We start from the raw sequence: 27,406 nt of genomic DNA, 5'->3' as shown, positions 1-27,406 counted from the left end.
AGCTGCTGAGGCCAGCCCTGAGACCACTCTCAAAGCAGGAGATTGGGTCCTGGAGAAGATTCATGGTAAGATTCCGTTTGGCCCATCTTACAGACCAGCAGTGCAAGTAATCGCAGTGAAAGGTCCCAGAACTGCTGTCCTGCCCGCAATAGCAAGAGGTAGCAGGCAAGTTTCTGTGGATCACCTGAAACCCGCTCCAGATGGTTACTGCAATGTTTGCATGCAATCCTCTTCCAGTTGAGCCCGAAGAAGAAGAGATGGAGATCCCACAAATGTTGATTGGCGTTCAAGATGAGGAAGAATATGCCACTCTTGACTACAATTCCACAATTCGGGGAAGTACTGTAGGTCTGCCAATTTGGAAACAGAAAGCCTTTCTTGTTGCTAAAGTAATGAAACAATTCTTTCGGGCAGACTTTCTGAAAGGGTTTTATATAATGCTGGCAGTATGTTTCCTCCTACTGTGGCTGAGCCTCAGTGTGTTTTTCGTCTCACTGACTTCGTGGCATTTTATGAGCAAGGTTTCCACTCCACCTGCAAGCAAAGATGTTGTTCTTAAGCCTTTAAGTTAGAGAAAAGAGAGCTCCAAGAGCCAATCACTCCAGCCTCAATACAAATGTTTCCTCTAACCATGGGTCAGGTGTGGATGCCATCGTTTAAGCCAAGCAGCTGCAAGTTTACACTTTTTCTGGGATTGATGATTCCAGACTGTTTGCACCTAGTAATCCTGTGTCCAGAACATACAGGGAACTGTTAAGAACTAGACTTCAGACATTTGTGCAAAATGCGTTGTTTGATGTGTGTTTGATGTTTAGCATCTCCATGAAATGGGGTCCCATGTGTGTTATGTGCGATATTACAATGCCTTTTTACTTGTCAAGCCTGAGCCCATCCTGTGGCCCAAATGCACTTTCTTTGCCTTTTCAAACAGTCCTGAATTCCACGCACAGTTCCCATATATTTCACTGAGACCATACCAAGCAGGGAATTACATGTTTGAAAATCAGTATAAATTCCCTCAAGAGCCCCATGTTGCAGATTCAGTCATTTTTGAGAATACTTTTCAAACATGACTGAACAAATATGGCGGGAAACTGTCCCTCCTATTGTCTACTTGTGATCAACAGATATTGCATATTAAAGGTGTTAACACGCTTGCCATGGCTTGTAGATTCCCACATTTGATGTATTTTTTAAATTATTCTCCGTTCCAGACCACTTGCAGTAATAGGAACTTGAGCTTCGACCCATCGTCCTATAGAGAAGAAAAAGAACGCAATGGCACTAAGCATGTTACTTATCCTTCGGGGAGACCTGTGTTATGGGCGGTTCAAGCAAATTAATGCAATAAAAGAAAAGCAGGAACCAGTGTAGACCCATATAGGGCTTGGAATTCCCATAACACTTCCTTGACATAAGCTATATCCATAGGTAAGCTGTGCCAAGGAATGCTTTCGCAGTATCAACTGAGTGAGGTGATACAATTTCTAGATAACATCATACAATAAGAGAATTTGACAGCTATCGTGTAGTCAGCTACTGGTCTGAGGTGCACACGGAGTGGGCATGTCAGGAGAACAGCTACTTCCTTCCCCTCTGACCCTAGAGTACCTTGTGAGGTGAGACTAGCTTCCATAACTGGTAGAACTTGCACTTGGTCATAGGCAATAATGCAAATCTTGCAGACTCCTGATTAAGCGCTAGAGCAGGGTTTCTATGCGCTAAGAGATGTCATTATAGATGTAGTGGGATTGGTTCAAAATGACTTCTCTGTGATTAGAAGCTGCAGTAAGTCTTTCTGTGGTAACAGATTTTCTGGACACTCTTAGCAGAGGGGTCCCAGATTGGAATGTAATTTCATGGCCAGAAAAAATAAATGTACTTAACATGTCCAAGGTTGCAATACTCCAGGCTCTACATTCTTGTTGCTTAGTGTACTTGCAAAGAGTTTTGAAGCTTCATCTGCCTGGGCACCAGGTTTCACTAATTGGATTTTGCATGGTGTGTTCAATTTTCCCATTCAAACACCTTCCATGGTATGTCAGAAACTGCGTTCCTGGGGTAATGGCACCTGGATCAGGGAAGATTATGTTGTGCTGTATTCACATGCATGTGTGTCACCTTCAAGTCCTGAAATGACACTGTCTCATTACGTGAAGGCAGAGGCTCTACACGCATAGGTTGTGCTCATGGTGCGTCAGTAAATTTCTGCGACAGTAACACTAAATGCACACTTTATGTTGCACCAATTGCGTTTTTTCACAGTCATGTACACAGCCTATCTAATGGTTCATATCTGGTACATTTCAATGAGTCCTGTTGTCATGTTCCAATGGGGGTTCCGACCCTGGTTACCGTGAGTACACAAGTTGAGTGCTGTGGGTTTATTCTGAATCCACCTAGTCCATCCCAATTTAAATCCCTACACTGGCCCAGTTTGAAGTTACGCCAATTAGAAAATCCAAAATTGAGCTTGCACATGGCACGACTGCTAAACATGTATCTAAAGGTGTGCAGCAGTGAGTCTTATCTTGAGGTACACTACGCTGTGGTCAGACAGATTGCATCTCTACTAGCCTCTGAGGATAGAATGGAAGAGTCCATGAGGATAGAATGGAAGAGTCCATGCACTTGTTAATTGCCAGCTCAGTTGAGTGGACACAATGCTGGTTTTTCTGTGGTTCCAGTGGCTGCCACAAAAACTCTTCTAAAAGGGCTCGCCACCATGGACACGTTCATTAGAACACTGACTTATTCGCTGAGTGCGTGGGGTTGTGGACTGCTAATAATATTTGGAACTTGTCTCGTGTGTTGATGCAGAAACGGAGTCATGGAGAGTCGCAACATGCAATGCCTTGAAGCAACTCGCTTTTGTTTCGGAGCTGATCTATGCAGGCGCCTGGGGTACCAGCAATGTGCGCAATTTCGAAAACATTTAATTTTGTCATTGATCAGGAAGAATTAAAACAAAAAAGCTCCATACTTTTTAGGAACTGCGCCACATATGATTTTGAAGGTAAAAAAAATATTCATAACAAATAGATATTTATTGAATTGCCCTATGTAGATAACACATGTTTCGACACACAGGTGTCTTTTTCAAATCAGGGCTAATATTGAATGACATGATAAAGCAATAATTTGTGATCATAGGTAATGCATCAATCAACATTGATCAGTCATTGAACATTCATTGTCAGGAAGAGAAAAAAAAACAAAATACATTTGGATGTTTGTCATAAAAGGAGGGGTGTAGGGGGAGGAGGTTTAAGGTAAATATAAAGACCAAAAAAAGAGAAAAAATAAAATAGAAATATAAACAAAACCAGAAAATCATGTTAGTCAAATATGTATATAAAACTATATTGTGTTCATGTAGTGTTTGAAATAGGGTATACAGATTTCTTACCTATCATCCATATCAAAGGTTTTTCAATTCAGTATGGCTACATGATAGTCACGGGTTTAATCCCCCTGTATAGAGTCAGATTAAAGATCAGCATTAGCTGCCAACGGGCGCACTGTTTAGGCTTTCCCATGATAATCAGAACACCCAATATAATATCGCATCTCAGAGCTGATTATATAAATGTCACTGGTTACATGGATGTAATTAGAATAACATATATAAAAACATATATGGACTACTTATTAATCATGTAGCTGCTTACGGCATACGTACCAAATAAGTGTATGTGCGGATGACAAAAAATCAGCAATAAGCACAATTTCTTATAATTCCCGGTTGCTTATGCGGGACACAATTATTATTGTAACTAAGAATATCCGTGTAGGAGAACCAAGGGGCCGCACATCAAACGCGCGGCACTCGAGGGCACCGCGGGTGCGAACGCACAATCAATGCACGGATCTTCCCCTTCGAAACCCCCATTACGTTAGGTATTGTATAGAAAAAAGCACAGGTTAGGTCCGTTGCTAAATATCAGCTCGGGAGAGGTTGGTGTCTCACCTTCGGCTATCTCACAATCTCCTGCCGTCTGAAGCCGCATCTGCAGCCCTGCATCGTGTGTGTATTAGGTTGCCGTAGCAACTGACAGTCCTTCTTTGATTTCCATCAAGTGTTATCTCCTTAGTTTGGTCAACATGGGCGCCATCTTAGAGCTGAGTCCCCTGCACTGTAAAATATATACCATGCAGGATAATAGCTTGAGGTCTCGATTACCAATATGAACGGGGTTTGTCAAAAAGCGATTTAGACAAATACCATCATATGAATTCATGGGTAAGGCCTAAAGCAGAGAGCCATTAACAAATTCTGATTACATTTTCTGATTATATTCTAATTCTATGCAATGGTATTTAATGTCTTCTACATATACTTACCATGACCATACCATATGTATCGTAAGGTAAGTGGCGAACTGTGTGCATGACAGTACTGCGCTGAGTTATTAAATCAGTCAAGCCAAACCAGGCATCTTCGCCATAGTGTTCATAATTAATGACTAGCAAACGAAGAAAAATTCGCAAATTGTAAGCACAAATTAACATGTCACAAGAATACCCATGGTGTGGGGATAAAGTCCTCGTATACACACATCAGTGAATTGAAACATGTTTGCAGCTCCTATCTCTAGCTTCTTTTCAACATCCGTGCTATCGGAAAACATGGTTTAAAGTGGTTCAAGTCAGTAAATGCATAAAATTTACAAATGACAAGTGTATATATCATAATTTATAGAAAGTAGTTCATCTCGTGTTCTTGATTCAATCCAAACTCAGTTGCTCTGAACCGGCAGATGAGACGGGCTTCCAGTTGACGAAGGAGGACTTCTCTGTTTCCTCCTATTTCTCCCAGGCGGGCCTGTTTGAGGCCAATGAATCGCAGATGGGTTTTGTCTTCCTTTTGGTGTTCCTTGTGCCAATGTTGGGCCAGCGGCACAGTTGTAACCAATTTATCCATTCCATGCGAATGTTCTCTGATTCTGAATCTAAGTTCACGTATGGTACTCCCAATGTATAACCGTTTGCATATACATATTATAAAATATACAATAGATTTACTTTGGCAGTTGATAATATCTTTGATTACAGTAGTTGTTCCCCTTATGTCCGTAAAAGCATCTGTGTCAGGGTGCGCATATTTACACATGCTGCAACATCCACATTTCATGAATCCATTTGGTGCACTGGGTAACCAGTGGATTGGTCGTGGCATGGATACTTGTGGGAGTAGGGATGGGCTTAAGCTTGATTTCAGTGTTTTTGCCTTTTTGAAAATTAGTTTGGGTTCATCATCAATGTGGTCTGCGGGATGTTCATCCAATTTGAGTAGATGCCAATTTCTCCAATATTTTCCTTATTTCAAAATTATTATGTGAAAAGGTTGTGATAAAGCTAACTTTTTGCTGTTTTTCTTCACATTGCTGTATCCTGGGAGTTAGTATTGCATCTCTCTGTATTATCTTCACTTTATCAAAAGCAGAATTTATGCAGTTTTTGTTGTAGCCTCTACGAGAAAATCTGTTTAAGTAGCTCACAGTCTTCAAGAAAATCAGTATTATTGGTGCAATTCCTACGAGCTCTCACGAATTCTCCTTTTGGAATATTAGTGATTACTGATTTCTGATGGCAACTTGTGGCGTAGTGGGTGGAGTTAGCTTCTGTTGGCTTACGGAAGGTTTTGATGAACAGTTTCTCTTCCTTCACATAGATTGTGAGATCAAGGAAATCTAGACTGGTACTGCTGTATGGTCCTGCAAGGAAAATCCCTTCATCGTTTGCGTTTAAACAATCCTTGAAGTCTGTAAGTTCCTGTTCAGTTCCATTCCAAATTAATAAAATATCATCGATAAACCTAGTCCACATCACAATCTTGTTTTGTGCTTCTTGGTCTGTGCACACATACTTGTCCTCGAACATACTCATGAAAAGATTGGCAAGTGCTGGTGCATACTTAACGCCCATAGCGACTCCCTGCTTTTGTTTGAAATATCTCTTGTCAAATAAAAAGATATTATTCTCCAGAGTTATGGTCAACATCTCTTTTAACAAAGTTGCATAGTGATAATGCGAGGCTGTTTCCCCACGGAATGTGTACTCAAGAGTTTTAATGGTTGAGTCATGTTTAATTGATGTATATAGAGCACAAACATCCCAGGTGACCAGTTTGTATGTATCGGCCCATCTGATAGTCTGTATCTTCTGAATAACATCTGTTGAATCTTTACAGAATGCTTTAGTAGTAGATACCCGCGAGTTAAGCATGTTGTCAATGTATTCGCTGATTTCTCTGTGGCCCAGCCAATGCCGCTAACAATCGGCCTTCCTTCCGGTATTTTGTCGAAGCTTTTGTGAACTTTAGGTAAAAAATAAATGGTGTGGACCACAGGATAAGGAACAGATATGTATTCTCTTTCTTCTTCTGTAATGAGGCCTTTCCTTTCCCATGTTTGAATCTGCTCTTTTAGTAGGGTCTTAATTTCCATTGTAGGATTGATCAGGAAGAAGTGTACGGTAGTGTCTATTGCCAGATGCAGGGTGTGTGCCAAGGAATCACTTATTGCCAAGATCGTGGGGGGGGGTCAGAATCTCATCATCCAGACTTGCATTGTGGCATACCAGACTTGCCAAAACGTTGTCCATGCACAGAGACATGTGTGGCACCCGGAGATTATTTTCCTCGAGTGTTCTACTGTGATTTCATTGAAATCTCCCTCCTCCCCGAACCTCCGGAAGCCACACCTAGCCATGAGGATATGCCAAGGAAAAGGAAACCGCTCAGAGAACAAAGAAAGTGATGACTATGTCCAGATGGCTTCTGTGAGACCAATACCCCAGCAAAGGAAACAGCTGAGCCTCCAGTCGCAGAGCCTGATTCAAGCCAGACACAAGATGATAAATGCCTACTCGCAAACCCTGAATACCCGGGAGCTTACACAGGTGAGACAAGTGATGGATACCTCTGGTTCTAGGAGTGCATGGCATAAGGAGCCGATGCCCATGCCCTTGCAGAAAGATGACATGCACATTGTGTTCCCTTCACCACTTTGCTTCCTGGCACACATCAAAAGAAGGTTGGCAGCCAATTCTGAGTTCAGAAAGCCTGAAATCCCGCGAAATCTGCCTCTGCGGGCTTCACAGTCAGGGTCCACAGAACTGAAAATATACTGCATTATACATCAAGGTACAAGTTTGGGAACACAGCATGCGTACATATCGGATGACCTCCACTTGCAAATCACTGTGGCACTCACATATTGGTTTTACTTCAAAAGGACACCGATTTAAACTGTGGACGGTTTATACATGTGATCACATGCTCAAGATCACACAGTCTAAGGTGCATTGGGTCAGAAAGGCAGGAGCCAAGCTATTCTGGTTGTTAATTGCTAATTGATTCTCAAAGGATCCCTTGTCTTACCTTGAAACTATTGCCAGTAAAGAGCTTGAATTAACCTAAATACCTCTCATTAAACACATGCATTCATTCATGAATCAATGGCTAAGTCCAGTTACAATATATTGGACTCATCCTGAATACCTAACTGTTTGAAGTGTGATGCAGTAATTTTTTTGATTTTGTGTAGCACCTACAATAGGTTTCTAGGTGCTCATGTATTTATCAAGCAACTCCTTTACTTTTGTATGCAGTAATTAATTGCTAGAACGTGTATGCTTACATTTATTTTTGTTGCCACCGACATAGGCAGCCTATTTTGCAAATGTAGCTCCTAGAAGGTTTAATGACGACTTCACAGTGCTCCAAATCTTTGATTTGTGTCTTGAGGGGGGTGTTGTGAAAGGTCATGAAAACAAGCCTAAGCGAAGACATCCTTTCATATATCGGGCAAGCTGTAGCTAGTGAAACGATAACAAACGTAAATGGCAGCTGTTTTCCACATCATTCAGGCCTGCAGCCATTGATAGCCGAAGAATGGTCCTCAAACATATACAGCACATGCTTTAGACAGAAAGCGAGTGCACACGATTGCTGGACGAATGTGTTTCGCCTTAACCAAAGTCCAGGAAGTTGTGCCTTCCTGTTCTAGCAGATGAGCAAAACCACAAACGGTAGCTTCCCGTGTTCGAGCGTTGACTTCAGACCATTGAGTGTTAACATCTGATAAGGGGTCAAGGATAGGAAGTAGGCAGACACACATAGCACGTCTGCGAGACTAAGAAGAGGCAAAAGACATACCTATCTCTTCGCTAAGCCAAAGCCCATGGAATACTATAGAAGCAGTGAGCAAGTACATAACCCACTTAAAATGAAGTTGTACATAGGAGACCATGTTTCAACAAGCACAGTGACATTCTGAGCTGCAGGGCTTAATTTCCCGATAGCGGATATGATACGCACATGGGCAGGGAAACCATGTTCCTTCTTGCATGTTCCTTCTTGCATATAAGGCGAAAGAAAGAAGATGGGGTGAATTTTCCCATCGAGCAGCAGACTCACTGATTCATCGAGGTCAGCGGGGCTGGGGAAGAGTCAAAGCAGACAAGTCCAGAGCAGCAGCAGGAAGGAGATAGCCAGGCCCAGCTAAGCAAAACTCTTAAAACCCCAGAAGGCGCTGTTTCATTTGAAGCACATTCTGCTCTAAAAACGTGAGTGAAGGATGGGGACTTGCTGGGTGCATTGAGACTGACAACGTATAGCATAGCTCAGCTCCCAAGTTACTCATGCTGTTAAACTAAAACGACCACTTGTCCTATTTTTCATCCATTCAAACATGCTCTGCTCACATAGCAATTTTGTTCATTGGTGTGATGTTCTATTATTTATTTGTTTTTGTGTTGCCTTGTGTGATGAGGATCAGAGCCCTCAAACCGGAGGGGTCATATTAAAAACATTATAATGATAACTCCTGTGTTGAGTGTATTATTCAGAGTAATGTGTCAGAATGGTATCCCTTTGAGTCCACGACCGTCACAATTCCTGGCTGTATATGGTTAAGCATGTTGATAGACACACAAACCTAGGCAGGCCCGTCATGTAGCGCGGAGACAAGCCTAGGGTGAATGTCGGTACAAAACTACTGATGGCAATGTGTCCCTTTTCACAGCCTCAAACAAGGTGGAGATAAGGAGCTTGTGGTGAAGCCTAACTCGTAGGTAATCTTGTCAGCTCTTCCTTTACTTCCAGTCATTCTGTCCGTATTGTCAGACCATCCTTGCTTGAATCCTCACCCACTGCTCCTTGTGCTTATGTGAAATCATTCTGGCCCTGCTGCCCATAGGTCGGACTCCCCTCTGCTGTTCTAGAAACTAAAGTGGCCCCATGCCTTTCTACCTCAACTCTTCTTGGGATTTATTGGGTCACCTCCAGCCAGGGGTGTTGCCAGGTCTGGAAAAGATCAGGGGCTAAACTAATGTTGGGGACTGGCGAGACTTGGGGCTAGGTAGCATTTTGGTTGTAGCACCTGAGCTTCTATCCGGGGCAACAACCAAAAGACCCGGGGCTATAGCCCCCTCAGACCCCACTAGCAACGCCTCTGCCTCCAGCCATAATCTTTGTTTTGGGCAGTTTGATTGTCTTGCTTCCCCTTGGTACTTTCCTGAGCTGCCGGTGATCCCAGGTAGATACAAATGAGTGTCCCTCCTGCTGTTGTCATTGTTGTAATTTTTTCTGCCTGTGTTTTTTTCTTCCTGCATGTTGTCCTCATTGCAATTGCCTAGTCTGTGTGCTGCCTGAAACTGGAGCTCCAGTCACACTGACTGAGACTTCTGACCTCTGTGTGGCCAGACCCAATTCTGTCACCCAAATTTACCTATCCACCCATTGTTCCTGAACTGAATCTGCTGTAGCCCCGCAAGTACTACTCCTCTCCTACCTGAGTACTAAATGTGTAGTTGAATGCCCCATTCAGGGTCTCCTGGCTTAAAGTGCAGTGGTATTGGTCTGCCCCCATTCACCTCTCTGCCTCTGTACTAGTAAACCTGGGCTCACTCTGCAACCCACTCTTGCTGGCCTACTGGTACCCAAACCTTGGGTTCGATCTCTTCTGTGCGGGCCCGTTGGACTCCTCAGCATGCTGGTAGTCCCTCACGCTGCACTTGTGGGTAGTAATAGTTACCCATTTTTTACCAGTAACCGCTGTAGGGCTATTGAGTTTGTTCTGTCGATTCCTATGGGATAATCTTTGGGAACTTTGGAAATTCTCGGATAGTGATAAAAGGAGTTACTTATTTTTCCCTGGCCCACCTCGGGCTCTTGAGATTCATGGACAGTTGGTATATTTATAAAAGTTCCATATGAGTTTATTATTTGTTTTCATTTTTTGTTTTTAGAAGAAATCAATGTTTCTTACTTGTTGGCTACTTTTGATAATGCTAAGTGTTGCTCAGTTTTCAGGGGTGAACCTGGTCTTTCATTGACCCAGGACACTGTAACTTGGTACTTGCCTACATTACTGTGATAACTATTATGGTCTGCCAAATTGTTTACCCTGTCCCTCTGTCCTTTCACCTACATTCTAAAGAGCACATATTTGTCACTTTTGACCACCTAGACTAGGTTTCGAAGGTAGCAGAGCACATTTGTTCAGCTCATGATTTGTTTTATATACTTATTGTTTTGTTTTGTGTATGTCTCTTAATTTGACATGGTTTTAGGCTTTATTTAATTGTTTACAGTACATTGTGTGGTGGTTATTGTTGTACCTGTAAACTAGTCTACTCCCCTTTGAAGAATACAGCCAGATCCCTCTGCCTATGCTACCCTTAATAGTTTAGTAAAACTTGGTTGACACCCTTTTATTTCACTGAGGATGGTTTGTCTTGCACCCCTCCCCAGGGGTGTAGAAAAACGTCCCTAACAGAAATACTTAATCCTAGAGCATTTAGCAATTTTCACTCCATGGCTCCCTTGCGTTTCTGGGCAAGGATAAAAGTGGCTTCTCTGCCAACTCAAGACTGTTATTAGTTGCCCTTGTGTATGCTGCCTCACAGAATTGGCTAATTTCCATTTGTTGAAGCACTTCATAGGTGTTCTTTTCAGGATTATTGTGTTAGGGGGACTTCTAGGCAGGCAGAGCCATGCTAGGAATCCACAGACACCCAGCTCACGGAAGGCCCTAATTCCTTCCCTTGTCCCAAAGATGTCGAGGTCCACACAAGTAGCAAAGGGGTACTGTGGTTCTATTACAGCCAACAAAACACACAGGGGTCGTATACACGGAGGAAGGTCCAGGCACATCTCACTGCATTCTGGCTTGCAGGCCAGTTTTCATGACATGAGACGCCACATTCTGCGTCGCACATTAGGCTTCCTCCCAAAGCTTAACGCCACTATGTATAGGCCCCTGAGTGGTAGTTCCATTATAGGAACCTATAGAGCGGTGATATTGGTGGATGCAGCTGTGTCAGGTGGTGTGCTTGGATCATCCCCCAAAATTGTTACTCAAAAAAATGTTACATTGGGTAAGCCCTGTGATTGGTCAGTAGCCCCGCCATCTGCCCCTAGACTCAAGGGTCCTGATTGGACAGGCCACGGGCCTCCAAGCCTGGGACAAACTCTGTTGCAAGCCGGCAAGACATCTGTTGGTGATACCTGGATACTGTGCATCAGTGAGGTGCAACTATGTGTAAGCGTTCCACAATAGTGTGCAGAAGACTAATGCCATGAGAGCGTTCCTTTGCCATTGTACAAGGTAGCCGGAGAGTAGCTAGTTTGTTGCGAACTGCTGTCTAATCGTGGGACGACTGCTCTTTCCCAGCTTCCGAGCCTTGGCCCAGTAACAGCTTGGCCGAATCCTGTGGTTGGAGACCACTCTTCAGTTCTCAATTGCTTTGAATTAGTCTGTATTTTCCAGGGAATATTATCTGCTGCGGCCGGTGTCACCTTGGCTTTCTGTGTGGAATGTTGTTCGCAACGTTGTCTTGGCTGCCGTTGCTCCTTCCGTGGCTGTTCTGCTTGCACAGCATCTTGTGGCTTGATATTTCTCTGAGACGATCATGGCCGCCTGTTTTTTCCGAAGGCCTGCTCTGGCCTCTGTTATTTATTCTCCATAGTGTCCATAGGTTAGTGTGCGTAATGGCCAGTCGGGTCCCTTGAGTGCTCCTGTCCTTCCATAGGGTTATTTGCATGTAGACATCGGCAAGCATGTACACATCTCTATTGGCTTCTTGCGTTTCTGCATTGCTGTAGCAAGCCTAATGACAAAATAATAAACGTGCCAACAGTATCTATATGTCACTTTCCTCTACATGAAGAACACCCGCGTACACCCCTATGAGTTAGATTGGGTGTGTGAGTGTCCCGGATGTGCGTATTGCACATGTGCTTGCTGTCTAACGTAGCTATGGCTTCTCTGTATATTTAGTCGGTTCTGTCCATGCAATCGTCTCCAGCTCTGTCTTGCCTCTCCTCGTCCACTCTAGGTAGAGTTCGTATTCCTGCAGGGGTGTATGGGCTGCTGGCAGGGTAACGTTCGGAGTAGTTGTCCATGGTGGGAGGGGATTGGTGTGAGCTCATAGGATTGGTGGCAATGATGTCATTGGTGCTTATTCTGGTTGGCGGGGGGGGGTCTTTCAGGACGGAAGGCAGTTTCGGATCTTCCCTCTTCAGTTACCTCAACCGTATTAGATTAATCAGCACACACACAGACTGCAATGGCTTTTTTTCTGGACCAACTGCATTTAATTGTACGGTTTCAGGAAGAATATTCCCATGCAGACAAACCACTGTCAAATGTTCATAAAAAGACCAAAGATATAATAAAGAACACTGAAAACATAAAACCGAGTTAACCAGGGTGAAAAATGTGCACAGTGATATTTGTCTCTTGGCGGTATTATTATTATGGTATTTGATTGAGCACGGACCTAGCTTCGGGACGCAACAAAGCTCTTTACAGAGGGATACAACAGTACTAATGCATAAGAGTGCTTTTCAGAGGTACCGTGAGGGGTGACGTGATGGCCTAGGTGTTGGGGACAGAAGAGGTGGGTCTTGAGTTATTTTCGGACTTGTAGGAGCGTGGGGATGAGTCTGATGCTGACGGGCAGGTGGTTTCTTAGTCATGGAGCATAGGCAGAGAAGGCTTGATTTCTGGTCCTTTTCTTTTTGTAGCGGCAGATTTCAAGTCTGCACATTTCCTGGCTTCTGGTGGTGCGCTGTCTGCCAGAGATGCTGTGTTTCTCAGCGAGGTAGATGGGTGACTTGAGGGCGACTGCCTTATAGATGATGCAGCAAGACTTGAAGGTGATTCGTGTGTGCAGTGGGAGCAAGTGAAGGTCGATGAGGGCCAGGTTGATGTGGTTGTATCTGCATAGACCCTTGATGAGGTGTGCAGCCACGTGTAGGGCACTTCTCAGGAGCACAAGGGAGGACGATGGGATGCTTCCAGGAGTGCATTGCCCCCATCCAGATGGGATAGGACCAATCCTTGAACAGTGGACCTAAAGCTGTCCGGAGGGAGCGCTTGACTTTCTGCAGGAGGTAGAGCTGATTCCAAGTTGTCTGAGTTTTTAGTTTTTTTAGCTATATGTGTCTTGAAGGACAGGTTTATTGTTGATATGGAACCCAAGGGACTTGGTGCAGGTTTTCAGTGTTGTTGGTGAGGAGTAGGAATTCGGTCTTGGAGGGGCTGTGCTTCAAGTATGCACTGGATCAGCGAGAGGCAGGTTTTGAGCATATGGATCTCCTTGATTGAGTCGATCTTGAGGTATAGCTGTGTATTGGTGGATGTGGGTGTTGTGTGTGGCTAGGAGAGCTCCCAGCAGCTCCATGTATAGATGGAAGATCACTGAGCAGAGGATGCAACCCAGTGGGACTCCACAGGTGACGGGTAGCATTGGCGATCTAGAGGAGCCCATCACTGCTGGTGGTTGGCGCGGTAGGACTTGAACCAGCATAGGGCAAGGTTGCTGATCCCCATGCACGATGTAGGGTGTCCATAAGTGCCTGGTAGTCTACTGTGTCGAAAGCGGCTTAGAGGTTGAGTAGAACCAGGAGGCTGTTGTTCCCCTTGTCAAGGATGTTTAGGGCGCCGTCAACCACCTGTATGGTTGCTTTCTCTGTGCTGCATCTCGGCCTGAACCCGGATTGGTAGGTTAGATGAAGATTGTTGGTGTAGATGTGTTGCGGTTGTGTGGCTAACGCTTTAGCGATGATCGAAGGGAAGATGGGTGATGTGGCGATAGTTACCTAGGTTGTCTGGATCCAGAGTGGCTTTCTTTAGTAGAGGGAGGATTTGTCTTGTCTTTAGGGTCGATGGGACGGTGCCTTGATTTAGGGAGCTGTTGATGATCTACAAGTAGAGAAGGTGAGCTTCTGCGGGTCGGGTCTTTAGGATGGATAATGGAAGGATGTTGTCTGTATATGATGTGGCTTTGAGGGCGCCCATGGTTTCTACCAGGCTTTCTGTCGAAAGTGTCGTGAATGTTGTCCAGGGTGTGGAGATTTCACGAGGAGGGACATGAGGTGGGTCTGTGGATGCAGAGCTGGTGTCTATGTACTGGCAAATCTTGCTGATTTTGTCGATGAAGGTGTTGATGGAAGTGGATCTTTCAACGGTGTGTGGTATGGCAGGGTCGGGTAGCAGGTTGACTCTGTGCTTGACTGCTTTGAAGAGGGCTCTGCTTTTGCTGTCGGCTTCTTCTGTGGTATTCTGATAGCAGGAGCCCTTAGCTGTGTTGATTAGTTGTCGGAGGGTTTCTCCGAGTTCCTTGAGGAGCGCCAGGTTGGATGCGATCCTAGATCGGTATCAGGTTTCCTTTGGTTTCCTGAGCTGAAGTTTAGTTGTTGCTTGTACCAGAGTGCTGGCAGCTTCGGTTTGCAGTTGCGTTGTTTCAGAGGCGCGTGTCGGTCGATAGAGACTGAGAGGCTGGCGTTAAGTACTTGTAAGGTGGAGGTTGGTGAGGTCTTCCGTGAGGGCTTCTACGAGGAAGTTCTTGAAGGACATGAAGGTTTATCTGATGGGGTTCTGCTGGGAGTGCTTGACTGGGGCGGTGTGCAAGATGTTGAAAGGCATGGCTAGGTGGTCAGACCAGTCAACGGAGAGGAGAGCTGTAGTGAAGGGAGGACAGTGCAGTGATGATTAGGTTGAAGATGTTACTTGCTCATTGGTTGGGTCTTTCGTGTGCTGTGTGAGGCTGACTGTGTCGAGAAGGCCAAGGAGAGCTTCCTTAATCGGTTTGGTGGTCTTGTTGCTTGGCAAGTTGAAGTTGCCTAGGAAGATGTTGATGGCGTGCTTGAGGGACATGGTCGTGACTAGATCGGTGAAGTCTCTGATCCCATTGCATTTACTGGCAGATCAGTCCTCATCTTAAACTTTTAGAATTTTCATTAACTCACCTTGGAGGCACAGTGAAGTTGAAAGTTGAATGTCTATCTTTCAAGGCAGTAAAAGCGGGATATTTGACCCTTAACCTGAAGGTTAAGAGCTCTTCGAGGTGTGATACTTCTAACTGCACGAAACCGGCTCCATGTGTTAATATCCCCGCAAAAATATCGCAATACAAAATTATCACCATATTTTTGTGGCGATGTTGACCTATGGACCCTGCGGGGACACCCCCGCATTATTTTAAAATGTGCTGGGGACACTCCCGCAGCCCCCGCTCCCACAAATTAACCCCAAAAAATATCGCCTATGGCGAGACAAACGGCCATATTTACGGCGATATTTTTGGTGGGGATATTTTGTAGGGATACCCACGAAACCCTGAATCACCCTTTCTCAGAGCGATCTTTGGCTACTCATTGTGCACTGATGTGTATTTGTGAACGTTTTTCAAGAAAGGATATACCGTTTTTGTACATATATAATTTGCATAGTTAAGGCTGTACTTTACCAGAATATTACTATATCACATTACCCCCCCATATATATAACTGGTGGAAGGGGGGGGTGTTAAAAAATAATTAGAATTAGAATTTCGGCCGTTGGAATTATGAGGGCGACTGGGCAATTTCCCTTTTAGGTCATGATTGATGTATATTGGCAGAACTCTTTGCTGCCTTCCAGCCCTGCAATATGAAGATGCACATTTGCCATAAGTGGGGTGCAAAGAAGTGTATGTGTGTCTTTCAATATTGGAACAGCAGATTGTCTTGCAAGTCATTATTGATGTACATTGGTAGAGCTGTATGCAAGTATTTCATTGTTTTAATCTGAAGGCGGGCTCTCATAGGTCTTGAATAAGGTACATTGACAGACCTGTACCAGCAACGGAATAGGTAACCGGCAGGCAGTTTGTGTGATGTACTGTAGTAGAACTGTAGAATTATGTTCAGTGTTGCTATACTAGCAAAGAGTAGAGCAATCTGTAATTGCTGTGCTTTTTCAGAGATATCCTTTTTTTTTTTGCTGAATTGTTAGGAGTTACAGCTAATTCTAGGTTTACTTGGTAAGTTTGGAGTGTTTTGCATTGGCAGAGCTGCATTTGTATTTACTTAGGTTGATAACTTTATCAGCAAAATTCTCATATCGTGGGCATGAAATGTGCTGTGTTTGACGTATTGTGGGAACATTTTATATAGACCTTGCTAAATTTGTTTTTGTATTTTGTTTTTACCTTTTTTTTTCTTTTTTTTTAGGGTTTGTTTCTGTGAGGCCTGCCGTCATAGTGAGGATTAAAGAAGAGGAGCATTCTGTTTATGACCTCCAGTGCAAGGATGGGACACAAAGCATTACACAGGAGATCGGACCATCTGACAGGGACTCCCAGTTTCCGGAAATTAGACAGAGGATGCAAGAGATGCAACCTGTTAAGGCCCCCCAGGGTTCTGCAAAAAGAAAGATGAAATACACAAGGGGTCTGCGCGGCAGAAACTGTCAGGGACCCATGCAATGGGACATCGTGGTAGAGAAGAGGGACCAGTCTGTTGGACACCACCTTGGCTCAGAAGAGACTGTGTTGGTTAAACGAGAGTGGTCTATGGGAGTATGCCAAAGCTCAGAGGAAAGGGAAGCGATGAAACGTAATGAGGAGGCAGAGACGCCTGTTGAAGACTGCCATGGTTCTACAGAGAGAAAGATGAAAAGTAAACTGGGATCACATGCCAGAAACTGCCAGAGCTCCAAGGAGGAGAGCATGAAAGAGGACAACCAGTCTGTTAGACTCCACCAGGTCTCAAATGAGTCTGTGGTGGTTAAAGAAGAAGTTGAGCCATCTGTCGGAGTCTGCACGTTTTTAGAGGCGAGAGCAGTGATTAAAGATGAGAAAAGGCAGGTTACCAACCACCTGTGCTCAGACGATAGCAAGGTAATTGAGGAGGAGATTCAACAATCGGTTATAGACCCTAAGGAATCTGGGGAGATAGATGCAATTAAAGAGGAGGAGCCACTCCTTGGGAATGTCCAGGAAGAACCCAATAGCATCAAACTAATCAAATCGCCTTTTGAAAGCCAACAGGACTTTGAGGTAAATGGCGGAATAAAAGAAGAGGAGGAAGGTCTGCCTACAGTGTGTGATATGACAGCCAGCGACTTGACAGAAAGAAGAGATGTTGAAAACCCCACTGCAGGTGAGCAGTTAATTTGTAGAAAACAGTAGATGATATTGGGGTGATATGCCCAGAGGCGGTGTGCCGACCCTATCAGTAACGGCAGGGTCAGCCTGCCACCAAGGGGCATATCGCCATTAGCAACGATGTAGTTTTGTACGTGGGTGCTAATGGTTTCATTATTTTTTTTAAAGAAAGAAACTTACCTCCCTGCATGCCCCGGTGACGTGCCATTGTTTCCCCTGCATCCGTTGTCAATGTTGATGGCCCGTGCCATTATCAGCAGTGAAACTGACTTGGGGACAACCTGGCGCGACGCCAGGCTGTGCGGCAAGGTACGTTTCTTTCTTTTTAAAACGTATTAGACACTCTTGGCACCAGCATAGGGAAACTACCCAGGTGCTAAGAGAGGAGGAAGGTGGAGAGGTGCTGGCTTAGCAGCAACCAGTCTGCTAGGGATGTAGGCTTGTACCATACAAAACAGCCGGGCAGCCTGATTAGCCAGCACCCCCTTCCAGGGTGCTAATGAGGCGATATTAACCAAGACAACGGGCCAACCCTGTTGGTAACGGCCCACTGCCCAAGTTAAGGGCCTCAGTGAAGCGATGGTCCCTTAACAAGGGTGCCAATGGTGTTACCGAGGGTTGGCCTGTGGCCGAGGTTAATATTGCCATTCGCACCCATGTAGTTCTCTACACGAGGGCTAATGGTGTATTTCTATTTAAAAAGAAACTTGCGATTGGTGTGCGGCTTGGCGCCGTCCAGTGCTTCTGTCAGGGAAGTCCTTTTCCATTTGACGTTATTGGCATGGAAAACTAACTTGGCTGACAGCAGCACTGTCCAGGCCGCGAAACAAAGGTAAGTTTCTTTTTTTTTTTTGTCAAAGAAAGAAAAAGACACCATTGGCACCTGTGTAAAACTGCATGGGTGCTAAGTGGTGAAGGGTTGTGGGGAAAGGAAGAGGGCGCTTGCTGCCCAGACTGCTCGAAACGTGGGCTTGTACCATACAATACAGCCTGCGTTCCAAGCCTCCTGATTGGCAGCGCCCCCTTCCAGGGTGCTAATGAAGTTTCATGCAGTGCATGCATTCATATTTATGCAGGATGTAATCGCAACTGTGAATGTCACTAAGCAAAGATAGCCTCTTGTTTGTGAAAGACCTTTCTGTTGCTCCATCCTATGAATCTTACTGGTTACTTCTGCAAAGGGGCATTTCTAAACTCATCATCATCTCGCATCCCACCCTCCTACCTCTCTGAATCAATTTCCCCAGGGAATAGATACATAGCTAAAACAGATGTTTACAGCGGCCTTGTGACTGTCTGTCACCATGGTAACTGCCCTTCATCCAACTAAATGTCGAATTAGCGAGTTCCTCCACAAATAAAAGGTTCTCGGGGGCAGGTGAGCTGAGCATGGAGAGATGGCAGTGATACAGAGGAAATCAGTAGAATACAAAGCGAAAGGAAGTAGGGTGGGGATTCATTGTGCAGCCATCACATTTTCCTCAAGCTTTGAAAATGTAGGGTGGCGGAAACATTTTGGATGTCTAGTGTAGCCCCTGGATTCACAACTTACTCTTGGGGTAGTGGGCTTACCACACACCTTCAATGTAACCCTTGAATTTGCAATTTCTCCAGCATTGGATCTTTCATGGATTCACATGCTTAGAATATTCCCCGTCGTCAGACTGGGAACCCTCGGTACACATATAGAGTCGTTTCCAATAGGAAAAAACTTCAGACACTTGTGTGTCCTATCCCCGTCTACGTCCTCTCCGGGGCCGCCCACGCACGCCCCGTTGGACGCAATGGTATACAAGCCACGCCCCCGCGGGACCCGTCAGATTTCAACCGTCTCCAAAGATAGTGGGATCTCCTCGCGTAGTCTCTACTGCTAGATTTTGTCGAATTGTCAAACTCCTGTGAGTTTGTTAATTTTATCGGAATGTCGGGAAAACCTCTATTTCGCCCGTGTGCCACGTGCGGATTGAAGCAGGTTTACGAGGGGGACGGCCATTTAGACTGTATTTATTGCCTCCACCCTCACCACTCGGGAGACCAGTGTGAAATATGTAAAGGTTTTTCCCAAAAAACCCTGAAGGATCGAAATCGACGGCTGGTATCCTGGTTAAATGACGGTGCGGGAGCGTACCCTCAGTCAGAGGTGGGCTCTGTGCGCAGCGTAGCCTTGGCGAAAACATCAGGAGCCCCTCGACGCTCAACTTCGTCGGAACCTCCGGCTAAGAAGTCACGACCTGCGGAAAAGGACATTCCACGAAGTCACTAAGGACTCTTCTAAAGACTCTGCAAGAAAGACATCTTCGTCAACTTCGTCGAAGAAAGGAAAGGAGAGGCCTAAATCCTCCTCGGGCGATCAACACAGATCAGCCACGAGTAGAGATTCGGATAAACGCAGGGAGAGCGCTGTGAAGGCGGGACCGCCTAAACCACCTGCAGGCCCAACGTCGACGACGATGAACCAGTCGGTGTCCTCACTGAGCTGACGCAGTCGATTTCACCCGTCATCACCCCAGCGACGACCTCGGCGACGATGTCCTCGTCGACGGAAGTTCTGGCCTGGAGACCAGAAGTATTTGATATGGGGTTGCCTGACACATTGCTACAGGAACAGGCAGCGTCAATTGCCTCGAAAGATGACGACGGCTTCAGAATTGTGAGCCCGGAGGACCTCGGTCTACGAGCCAGGTTTCCATCAGGAGCAACCTGCTCTCAGGTGTTTATCCAACCTCCAAGCTCTCAGGCGACCCTGTCCATGGAGGTACTGTCCTCCTTACACTCGCTGCTGAAATCGCTGGACGAAAGGCTTCCACCTGTACCGTCGACACCCCCCGTCGACGAGCCCGGCCCTTCACACCGCCCGACCAGATCGATCGGGGTTCCAACTACTCCAGCAGTCCAGGAGGAAGGTGAGCTTTCGGACTCCCTATCTGACCACGGGTCAGCGTCAGATATATCCCTCTCACCATCTAGGGATCCATCCTGGGTGTCGGATGTGGAAATGGAAACACCAAAGAGTCCCACTCACCCGTCACCACCGGACGATATAGGTGCCTTTCATTCTATGATGGAAAAAGCGTGCAAGGAGTTTGGCCTGGTCCAACAGGAGGAGAAAAAGGACTGTTTTCTTTTTGACCATATGGGCAAGAGTAGACGCTCAATATTCTCAATACCCATTTTAGACCATGTCTGGAAAGAAGGTGTTCAAACCATGCGTCACCCATTTTCTGAGCCGGCTTTCAAAGGCCGCATTGAAAAGAAATTTAAAGTACCAGACTCTACACTGAAGTGTCTTTCGGCTCAACCTACACCGGACTCGGTGGTGTCGTCGGCGGCGACGAGAAAAGCAAAGGCCCAACATAAATGCTCTACCCCTCCAGATAATGAGGCGAGGCGCCAAGACGTATTTGGTAAGAAGGTTCTTTCTGTGGGGGCCTCAACGGTGAAAGCAGCTAACTCCTGGCGATTGTGACAAGATATGACAGGGAGATGTGGCACAGACTGGCACCTATCCTGGACCACCTCCCGGAAGAACATAGAAGAACGGCGATGTCCCTGGTTCGAGAAGGCGAAGAAGCATCGAATCATGCTATTAACATAGCGGTGGAACTGGCAGATTCGGGTTTTAAACAAATAAATAACGGAGTTGTTCTAAGACGCCAGGCTTGGCTTAAGTGCACCAACTTCAGACCCGAAGTACAGTATAAAGTTTTGGACATGCCCTTCGAAGGTGATCTTCTTTTCGGAGAAAAGGTGGACGAGGCCTTGAAGGGCATGAAGGAGGACTCAGATACAGCACGCTCGTTGGGTTCTCTCCAGAGTGGTAAGCCCTTTCGTTCTTTTCGTCCCTTTAGAGGAGCATCTGGAAACTCAAGATTCTCAGCAACCAGGGATAGATCTTTTGGTAGATCAGCGTATCCTTCCCAAGGATATAGACGTGCCGCTCAGACCTCAAGCCGGCGCAGAAACTTCCAGTCTTCCAAGAGACGACCAACTTATTCGTCGTCGACGAGCAAACAGAAAGACCAGCAATGACGGGAAGCGTACCGTTCTGGGAGGAAGAGTGTCAAGCTGCATCGAGGAATGGGAGACCATCACAACAGATCAGTGGGTTTTTGACACTGTGAGGTACGGACATTCCCTACTATTCAAATGCAAACCTCCAAAATGTCCACCAATACACCTATCCCAGCCACATCTAAACATCTTGCGGCAGGAAGTAACACTCATGTTACAGAAAGGCGCCATCGAATTAGTCCCTGCATCGCAGAAAGGCCTAGGGGTATACTCACGGTGTTTTGTGGTAAAGAAGCCAAACGGAAAATGGCGCCCTATTCTCGACCTGCGAGACCTCAACAAGACCCTACAGAGTCAAAAATTCAAAATGCTTACACTGCAGGAGGTGATCAGATCCGTCCAAAGGGACGATTTTTTGGCGTCACTAGATCTACAGGACGCGTACTTCCACATTCCGGTGTGTCAAAAACACAGGAGGTTTCTGAGGTTCATGGTAGGTCAGACACACTACCAATTTGCAGTGCTCCCATTTGGTCTAAAGTCCTCCCCAAGAACGTTTACAAAATGTTTGGCACCTGTGGCAGCCTGGCTGCGAAAGGGAGGGCATCATGTATACCCGTACCTCGACGACTGGCTTGTGAGGGGATCCTCCCCAGCGTCGACCAACGACAGCGTACAAGCCACCTTACAACTTCTGCAACGACTGGGGTTCGCAGTGAACTTCGAAAAGTCTTCTCTAAAGCCCTCAAGGAGCTTTAAGTATTTGGGAGCTCAATTCGAAACCCACTCGGGAATAGTGAAACTGTCCCTAGACAAAATATTGAAGATCGAACAACTGACGAGTCAACTTCGCCTACAGAACACATTTTCCGTGAGAAAATATGTGGCAATCCTGGGTTCCATGGCTTCGTGCATCCACCTAGTAGCAAACTGCCGATTGTTCATGAGGCCTCTACAGGAGTTCCTGTCGGACAGATGGAAGCAGGCCACGGGCCGGTGGTCAGACAGGATAACCGTCGACGACGAGGGTGTCATCAGATCCCTCCAATGGTGGAAAATCTTTCACAACCTGGACAGAGGGGTTCCTCTACAAGAGCTGGAATTTCAGAACACCATCATCACGGACGCCTCCCTGACGGGCTGGGGAGCACACATGAACGATCATCAAACCCAGGGCAGATGGTCTTCGACCGAATCGCACCTACACATCAACGTGCTGGAACTGAGGGCAGTGAGATGGGCCTTGAAATCATTCCTTCCACATATCAAAGGATCAAAAGTAAGAGTGCTGACAGACAACACGACAGCCATGTTCTACTTGATAAAGCAAGGCGGCACCAGATCCAGGACCCTTTCGGCGGAAGCTCAAAAGATCTGGCACTGGGCGTTGAAACACAACATATCCTTAGTGGCTTACCAACTCCCGGGTGTGAAGAATGTGCAAGCGGATTCCCTGAGCAGGACAATGGCACAAATACACGAGTGGGAGCTGGACACCGGTCAGCTACAAATAATCTTTGAAAGGTGGGGGACCCCCTCAATCGACCTCTTCGCAACGAAAGAAAACAGGAAATGCGAACAGTTCGCGAGCGGATGGCCTCAAAAAGGATCCCTGGGGGAAGCGTTCTCGTTTCCTTGGACGGACAAATTCCTGTACGCTTTCCCTCCGCTCCCCCTTATACGGAGGACAATCCAGGGGATTCGCAGGTACAAATGCCGGGTCATTCTAGTGGCACCGTGCACTTGGCGGCCATTTCAAGGTTTACGATTGGCCGAGACAACCATGGTTTTCCGACCTCCTACATCTGTCGTTGGAACAGCCTATAACTCTCCAGAAAGTGCCGAACCTACTGTCCAGGGACAAGGGAACGGTGTGGCACCACAATCCGGACAGCCTCAACTTAACAGCATGGCTCCTGACTTTTCAGAGTTTGGCAGCTTGAAAGTCTCGTCGGATTGCCGGAGAATTCTGCAGGCGGCTAGGGCCCCTTCGACTAACAAATCATACATATGCAAATGGCGAAGGTTCTGTACGTGGTGTCAAACACAGCACGAAATTCAGCCTTTAGAAGTAACCCCTGAACAAATTCTTCCGTATCTTCTTCACCTAGCTGAGAGTGGGCTGTCATCATCGTCCATCAAAGTGCACTTGGCGGCCATTTCAAGGTTTACGAGGAGGAGACAGTCTTCACCATTATTCAGTGGCAGACTGGTGAAACATTTAATGAGGGGTCTCTTTAGAACTTTCCCCCTTACGAAACGGTTCCCACCGTCGTGGAGTTTAAATGTGGTGTTGGCTGCCTTAATGAAGCCTCCATTTGAGCCAATGTCCTCTTCATCCATGCAGTTCCTATCTTGGAAACTGGCTTTCTTAATTGCCATTACATCGGCTAGAAGAATGTCGGAATTACAGGCATTGGTCATAGATCCTCCATATATGAGATTCTTTAAGGACAAAGTAATTTTATCAACTAACCCTACTTTCATCCCGAAAGTACCGACAGTCTATCACAAGCACTCGACCCTGGTCCTTCCTACTTTCTTTGCGTCCCCGTCGTCGACGGCGGAAAAAGCCCTTCATACTCTGGACGTCAAAAGGGCGTTAAAATTTTACCTGCAAAGGACGCAAGATATCGGAACTACCAGACAGTTGTTCATTGCCTACGGTCCGTCAACGAGAGGAAGGGCAATCTCCAAGCAAGGCCTGGCTCGTTGGGTCTTTTCGGCAATTACTTTTAGTCACTCCAAGGCTGGGAGACCCCTACAAGGACGCCCTAGAGCCCATTCCACGAGATCGACAGCCTCCTCCGCGGCTCTATGGGCAGGAATTCCTCTGACAGACATCTGCCAGGCGGCGGCATGGTCTGTCCCACACACGTTTACACGCCATTACTGCCTGGAAAGGCAGCACGCGGATGAGGTACAGATGGGACGGGCAGTGCTAAGCCATCTGTTTCAATGAGGTAAGCCAAGTACGGTGAAACTGTTGTCGCTTACTTTGCCTATTATATATATGTGTATATATATATATATATATATATATATATATATATATATATATATATATATATATATATATATGGGTGGATAATTGTGTATAGATGCATAACTATGTATTATGGAAATGCTTATATCAGAAAATAAGTTGCGGCTTACATACATATTTGAACTGGGGGTGTTTTTTGTCTTTGTGAATGTAAATTACATTGCACTCTCACCTCCTTCTTCGATGATACTGCTATACAATCTATTCTAAGCATGTGAATCCATGAAAGATCCAATGCTGGAGAAGGGAGTAGTTTCTTACCTGTAACTCCATTTCTCCAGCGTTGGTATCTTTCATGGATTCACATGCGCCCACCGGCCTCCCCGGAATGCAATGTGCAAGATGTGTATGTAAGCCGCCCCCCAACCCCTCCTTTTCTCTTTGGAGGGGCCGAAATCTGACGGGACCCGCGGGGGCGTGGCTTGTATACCATTGCGTCCAACGGGGCGTGCGTGGGCGGCCCCGGAGAGGACGTAGACGGGGATAGGACACACAAGTGTCGGAAGTTTTTTCCTATTGGAAACGACTATATGTGTACCGAGGGTTCCCAGTCTGACGATGGGGAATATTCTAAGCATGTGAATCCATGAAAGATACCAACGCTGGAGAAATGGAGTTACAGGTAAGAAACTACTCCCTTCTCCCTCCACCTGAGGCATGAACAAGCAACGTTTTGTGAACCTCATTTTATTGGGAACATGTGGGTAGTATCAGGAAGGCTTAGTGCAATGCGCCTGCTCGGAATACTCCTCTCCCCGTTTGGCAAAGGGCAAACTCAATATGTTAATGATGACCATGTGGAATATGTGAAAGCAGTGGGCAACAAAGAAACTGAATAAATACATTATAAGACTTTGAAACAGCTGTAAAAATTGGTGGACATCATATTATGAAGCCAGCATGCTTTTCAGCTGCCATAGTATGAATATGGGCAGACTAGATGACTAGTGGTCTTTCCTGCTGCCATTATCTAAGAGTTTGTGAATATATTTAAACAGTGTAAGCGGGCCCAGGCCTAAAGGTGCAGAGCTGTTCTTCGCCTGCTACAGGACTGGGAAGTGTGGGAATGGATGTTTTGATGCATATAATGCAGAATATTACAGTATGAATTGATTTGGGGAAGACATTTGTTCCCATAATGCAAACAGTTTGAGCTAAAGTGAGCACCTTTAGCCTTGAAAATATATTTCCTTTCCCAAAACATGGATTTGAGTGCATAAGGAAGACCACCTAGATGCTTGCTTCTACTCAGTGCTGTGATCCATGTTGTGTTGTTTGGCTGGAAGACAAGAATAGGATATTTTTTTCACACGAGCTGCCCTTGTAGTAACATATGCCAGTGTTGCTGAATGTGGCTTGTCATGGGCCATAGCATGTTGGAGTCCTCCTAATTGGTTCCTGGTCTGTAGCAACTCTGCAGAATGTGTTTGTTGTAGGGATCTTAGGTGGTGCTGTGACGTGTGTGTCTTGTGTTACCATCCTCTAGTTTGTGTGTGTTGCCATCCTGTTGTGTGCTGCTATCCGGGGTGTGTGTGCCGCCGCGTTCGGTATATGTGTGCCGCCGCGATCAGTATGTGTGTGCGCTGCCATGCTCAGTGTGCGTGCGCACCTCCACTGCTTGGTTATCCTGCTGCCACTGTGTTTGCTGCCATGTTGTGTTTGTGCTCTGCCATGTTGTGTTTGTGCTCTGCCATGTTGTGTTTGTGCTCTACCATGTTGTGTGTGCGCGCATGTGCTCTGCTATGTTGTGTGCAGGGTCGGACTGGGACAAGAAATAGGCCCGGACACCCCCAAAAAAATGGCCCACCCCTCTCAAAAAAGTGGCCCACCCTTCGCCTCAAAAAAAGTGGCCCTCAAACCATCATCCGTGAATCGCGTCAATTCACGACTTTACAGAAAATGGTACTCATGGAGGGTTCATGTGTCTGTTACATTACAACACATTACCACTGTAACACATTTTCATGCTGCCTGCCTCTTGTCCCAGTTCTGCCCCACCCATGTCACTCTTGCTGAAAACTGCTATCCCTGCTCGAATTCCACCTCATGGCTGCCATTGTATTGCCCATATCAAATTCTATCGCAGGGAGAATGAGATGAATTATTAAATTTGAGTGTAATAACATGTTGGCATACAATGACTTGGATTCACCTAGTAGTAGTTAACATTGATGTGTGCAGGGTGGTTGGGATTGACCTAAAATAAGCATGCACTGGCAAAGCCAAGAGTTTTGGCATGGAATAGGCATTTGGCAGGCATTGCCGTAATGGTACTACCTGGGCATTTGATGTCAGTGCCTGGCAAATGCCTCACCAATACACAAGCCAGCACTGTTGGCTTTGGCACTGCTTGTTTTTAGCAGGACTTCAGATCAAGGAACAATTGCAAGGACAAACATTTTACTTATAAATAGCTAAAGGCACACCTGGTTAAGACATTTTTTTTACAACAGGGGCTCTTTTACAGCAGAAATTGAGTCATTAACTCTCAGCAGACTGCTTAGATAACACTAGCCGGCCAACGTTTGATGTTACTGCTTGATAGAGCTAGCTCAGATCCCAGGATTGAGTTTGGTGGGAATATACATTAGCATGGTTTTGTGCAATCAATGGGTGAGTACAGGCCATTATGCGCTGTACCAGAAAATGCAGATCATACAACGCATTACGCATGCAGCTTTCCCACACCCACCCCAGGCACTAATGGGGCACTATTACTCTCCTGGAATGCAACACCCTTGCCACTGAGAGAGAAACTCAGACAGCAGCAGTCGGGGTGGGCAGTACAAAAAAGAGAATTAACAATTCACCTTTGGTTTTGAATCTTCTCTGCTGGCAGGGATCTAAAGTAATGCGCTGGAAATTCGGTGGCTTAAATGTCTAACATTAGCGACAGCCCTGCAGTAA

The 27,406-nt window shown here is 45.8% G+C and overlaps 1 protein-coding gene across 6 annotated transcripts in view; it reads left to right on the top strand.

Moving 5' to 3' along the window:
• Positions 1–27,406, top strand: part of LOC138447719 (zinc finger protein 271-like) — a 308,054-nt gene that overhangs the window by 242,847 nt on the left and 37,801 nt on the right. For all 6 annotated transcript variants that reach the window (XM_069604034.1, XM_069604059.1, XM_069604020.1 and 3 more), the window contains one exon: positions 16,508–17,437. In XM_069604034.1, the coding sequence (XP_069460135.1) occupies positions 16,508–17,437 (930 nt within the window). The remainder of the gene's footprint in view (positions 1–16,507; positions 17,438–27,406) is intronic.

This window comes from Ambystoma mexicanum, chromosome 1p, assembly GCF_040938575.1.
Source record: "Ambystoma mexicanum isolate Mex_15411 chromosome 1p, UKY_AmexF1_1, whole genome shotgun sequence".
Taxonomy (NCBI): Eukaryota; Metazoa; Chordata; class Amphibia; order Caudata; family Ambystomatidae; genus Ambystoma; species Ambystoma mexicanum.
Note: the sequence above shows the minus strand (reverse complement) of the source record. Positions and strands in the feature narration are given on the sequence as shown.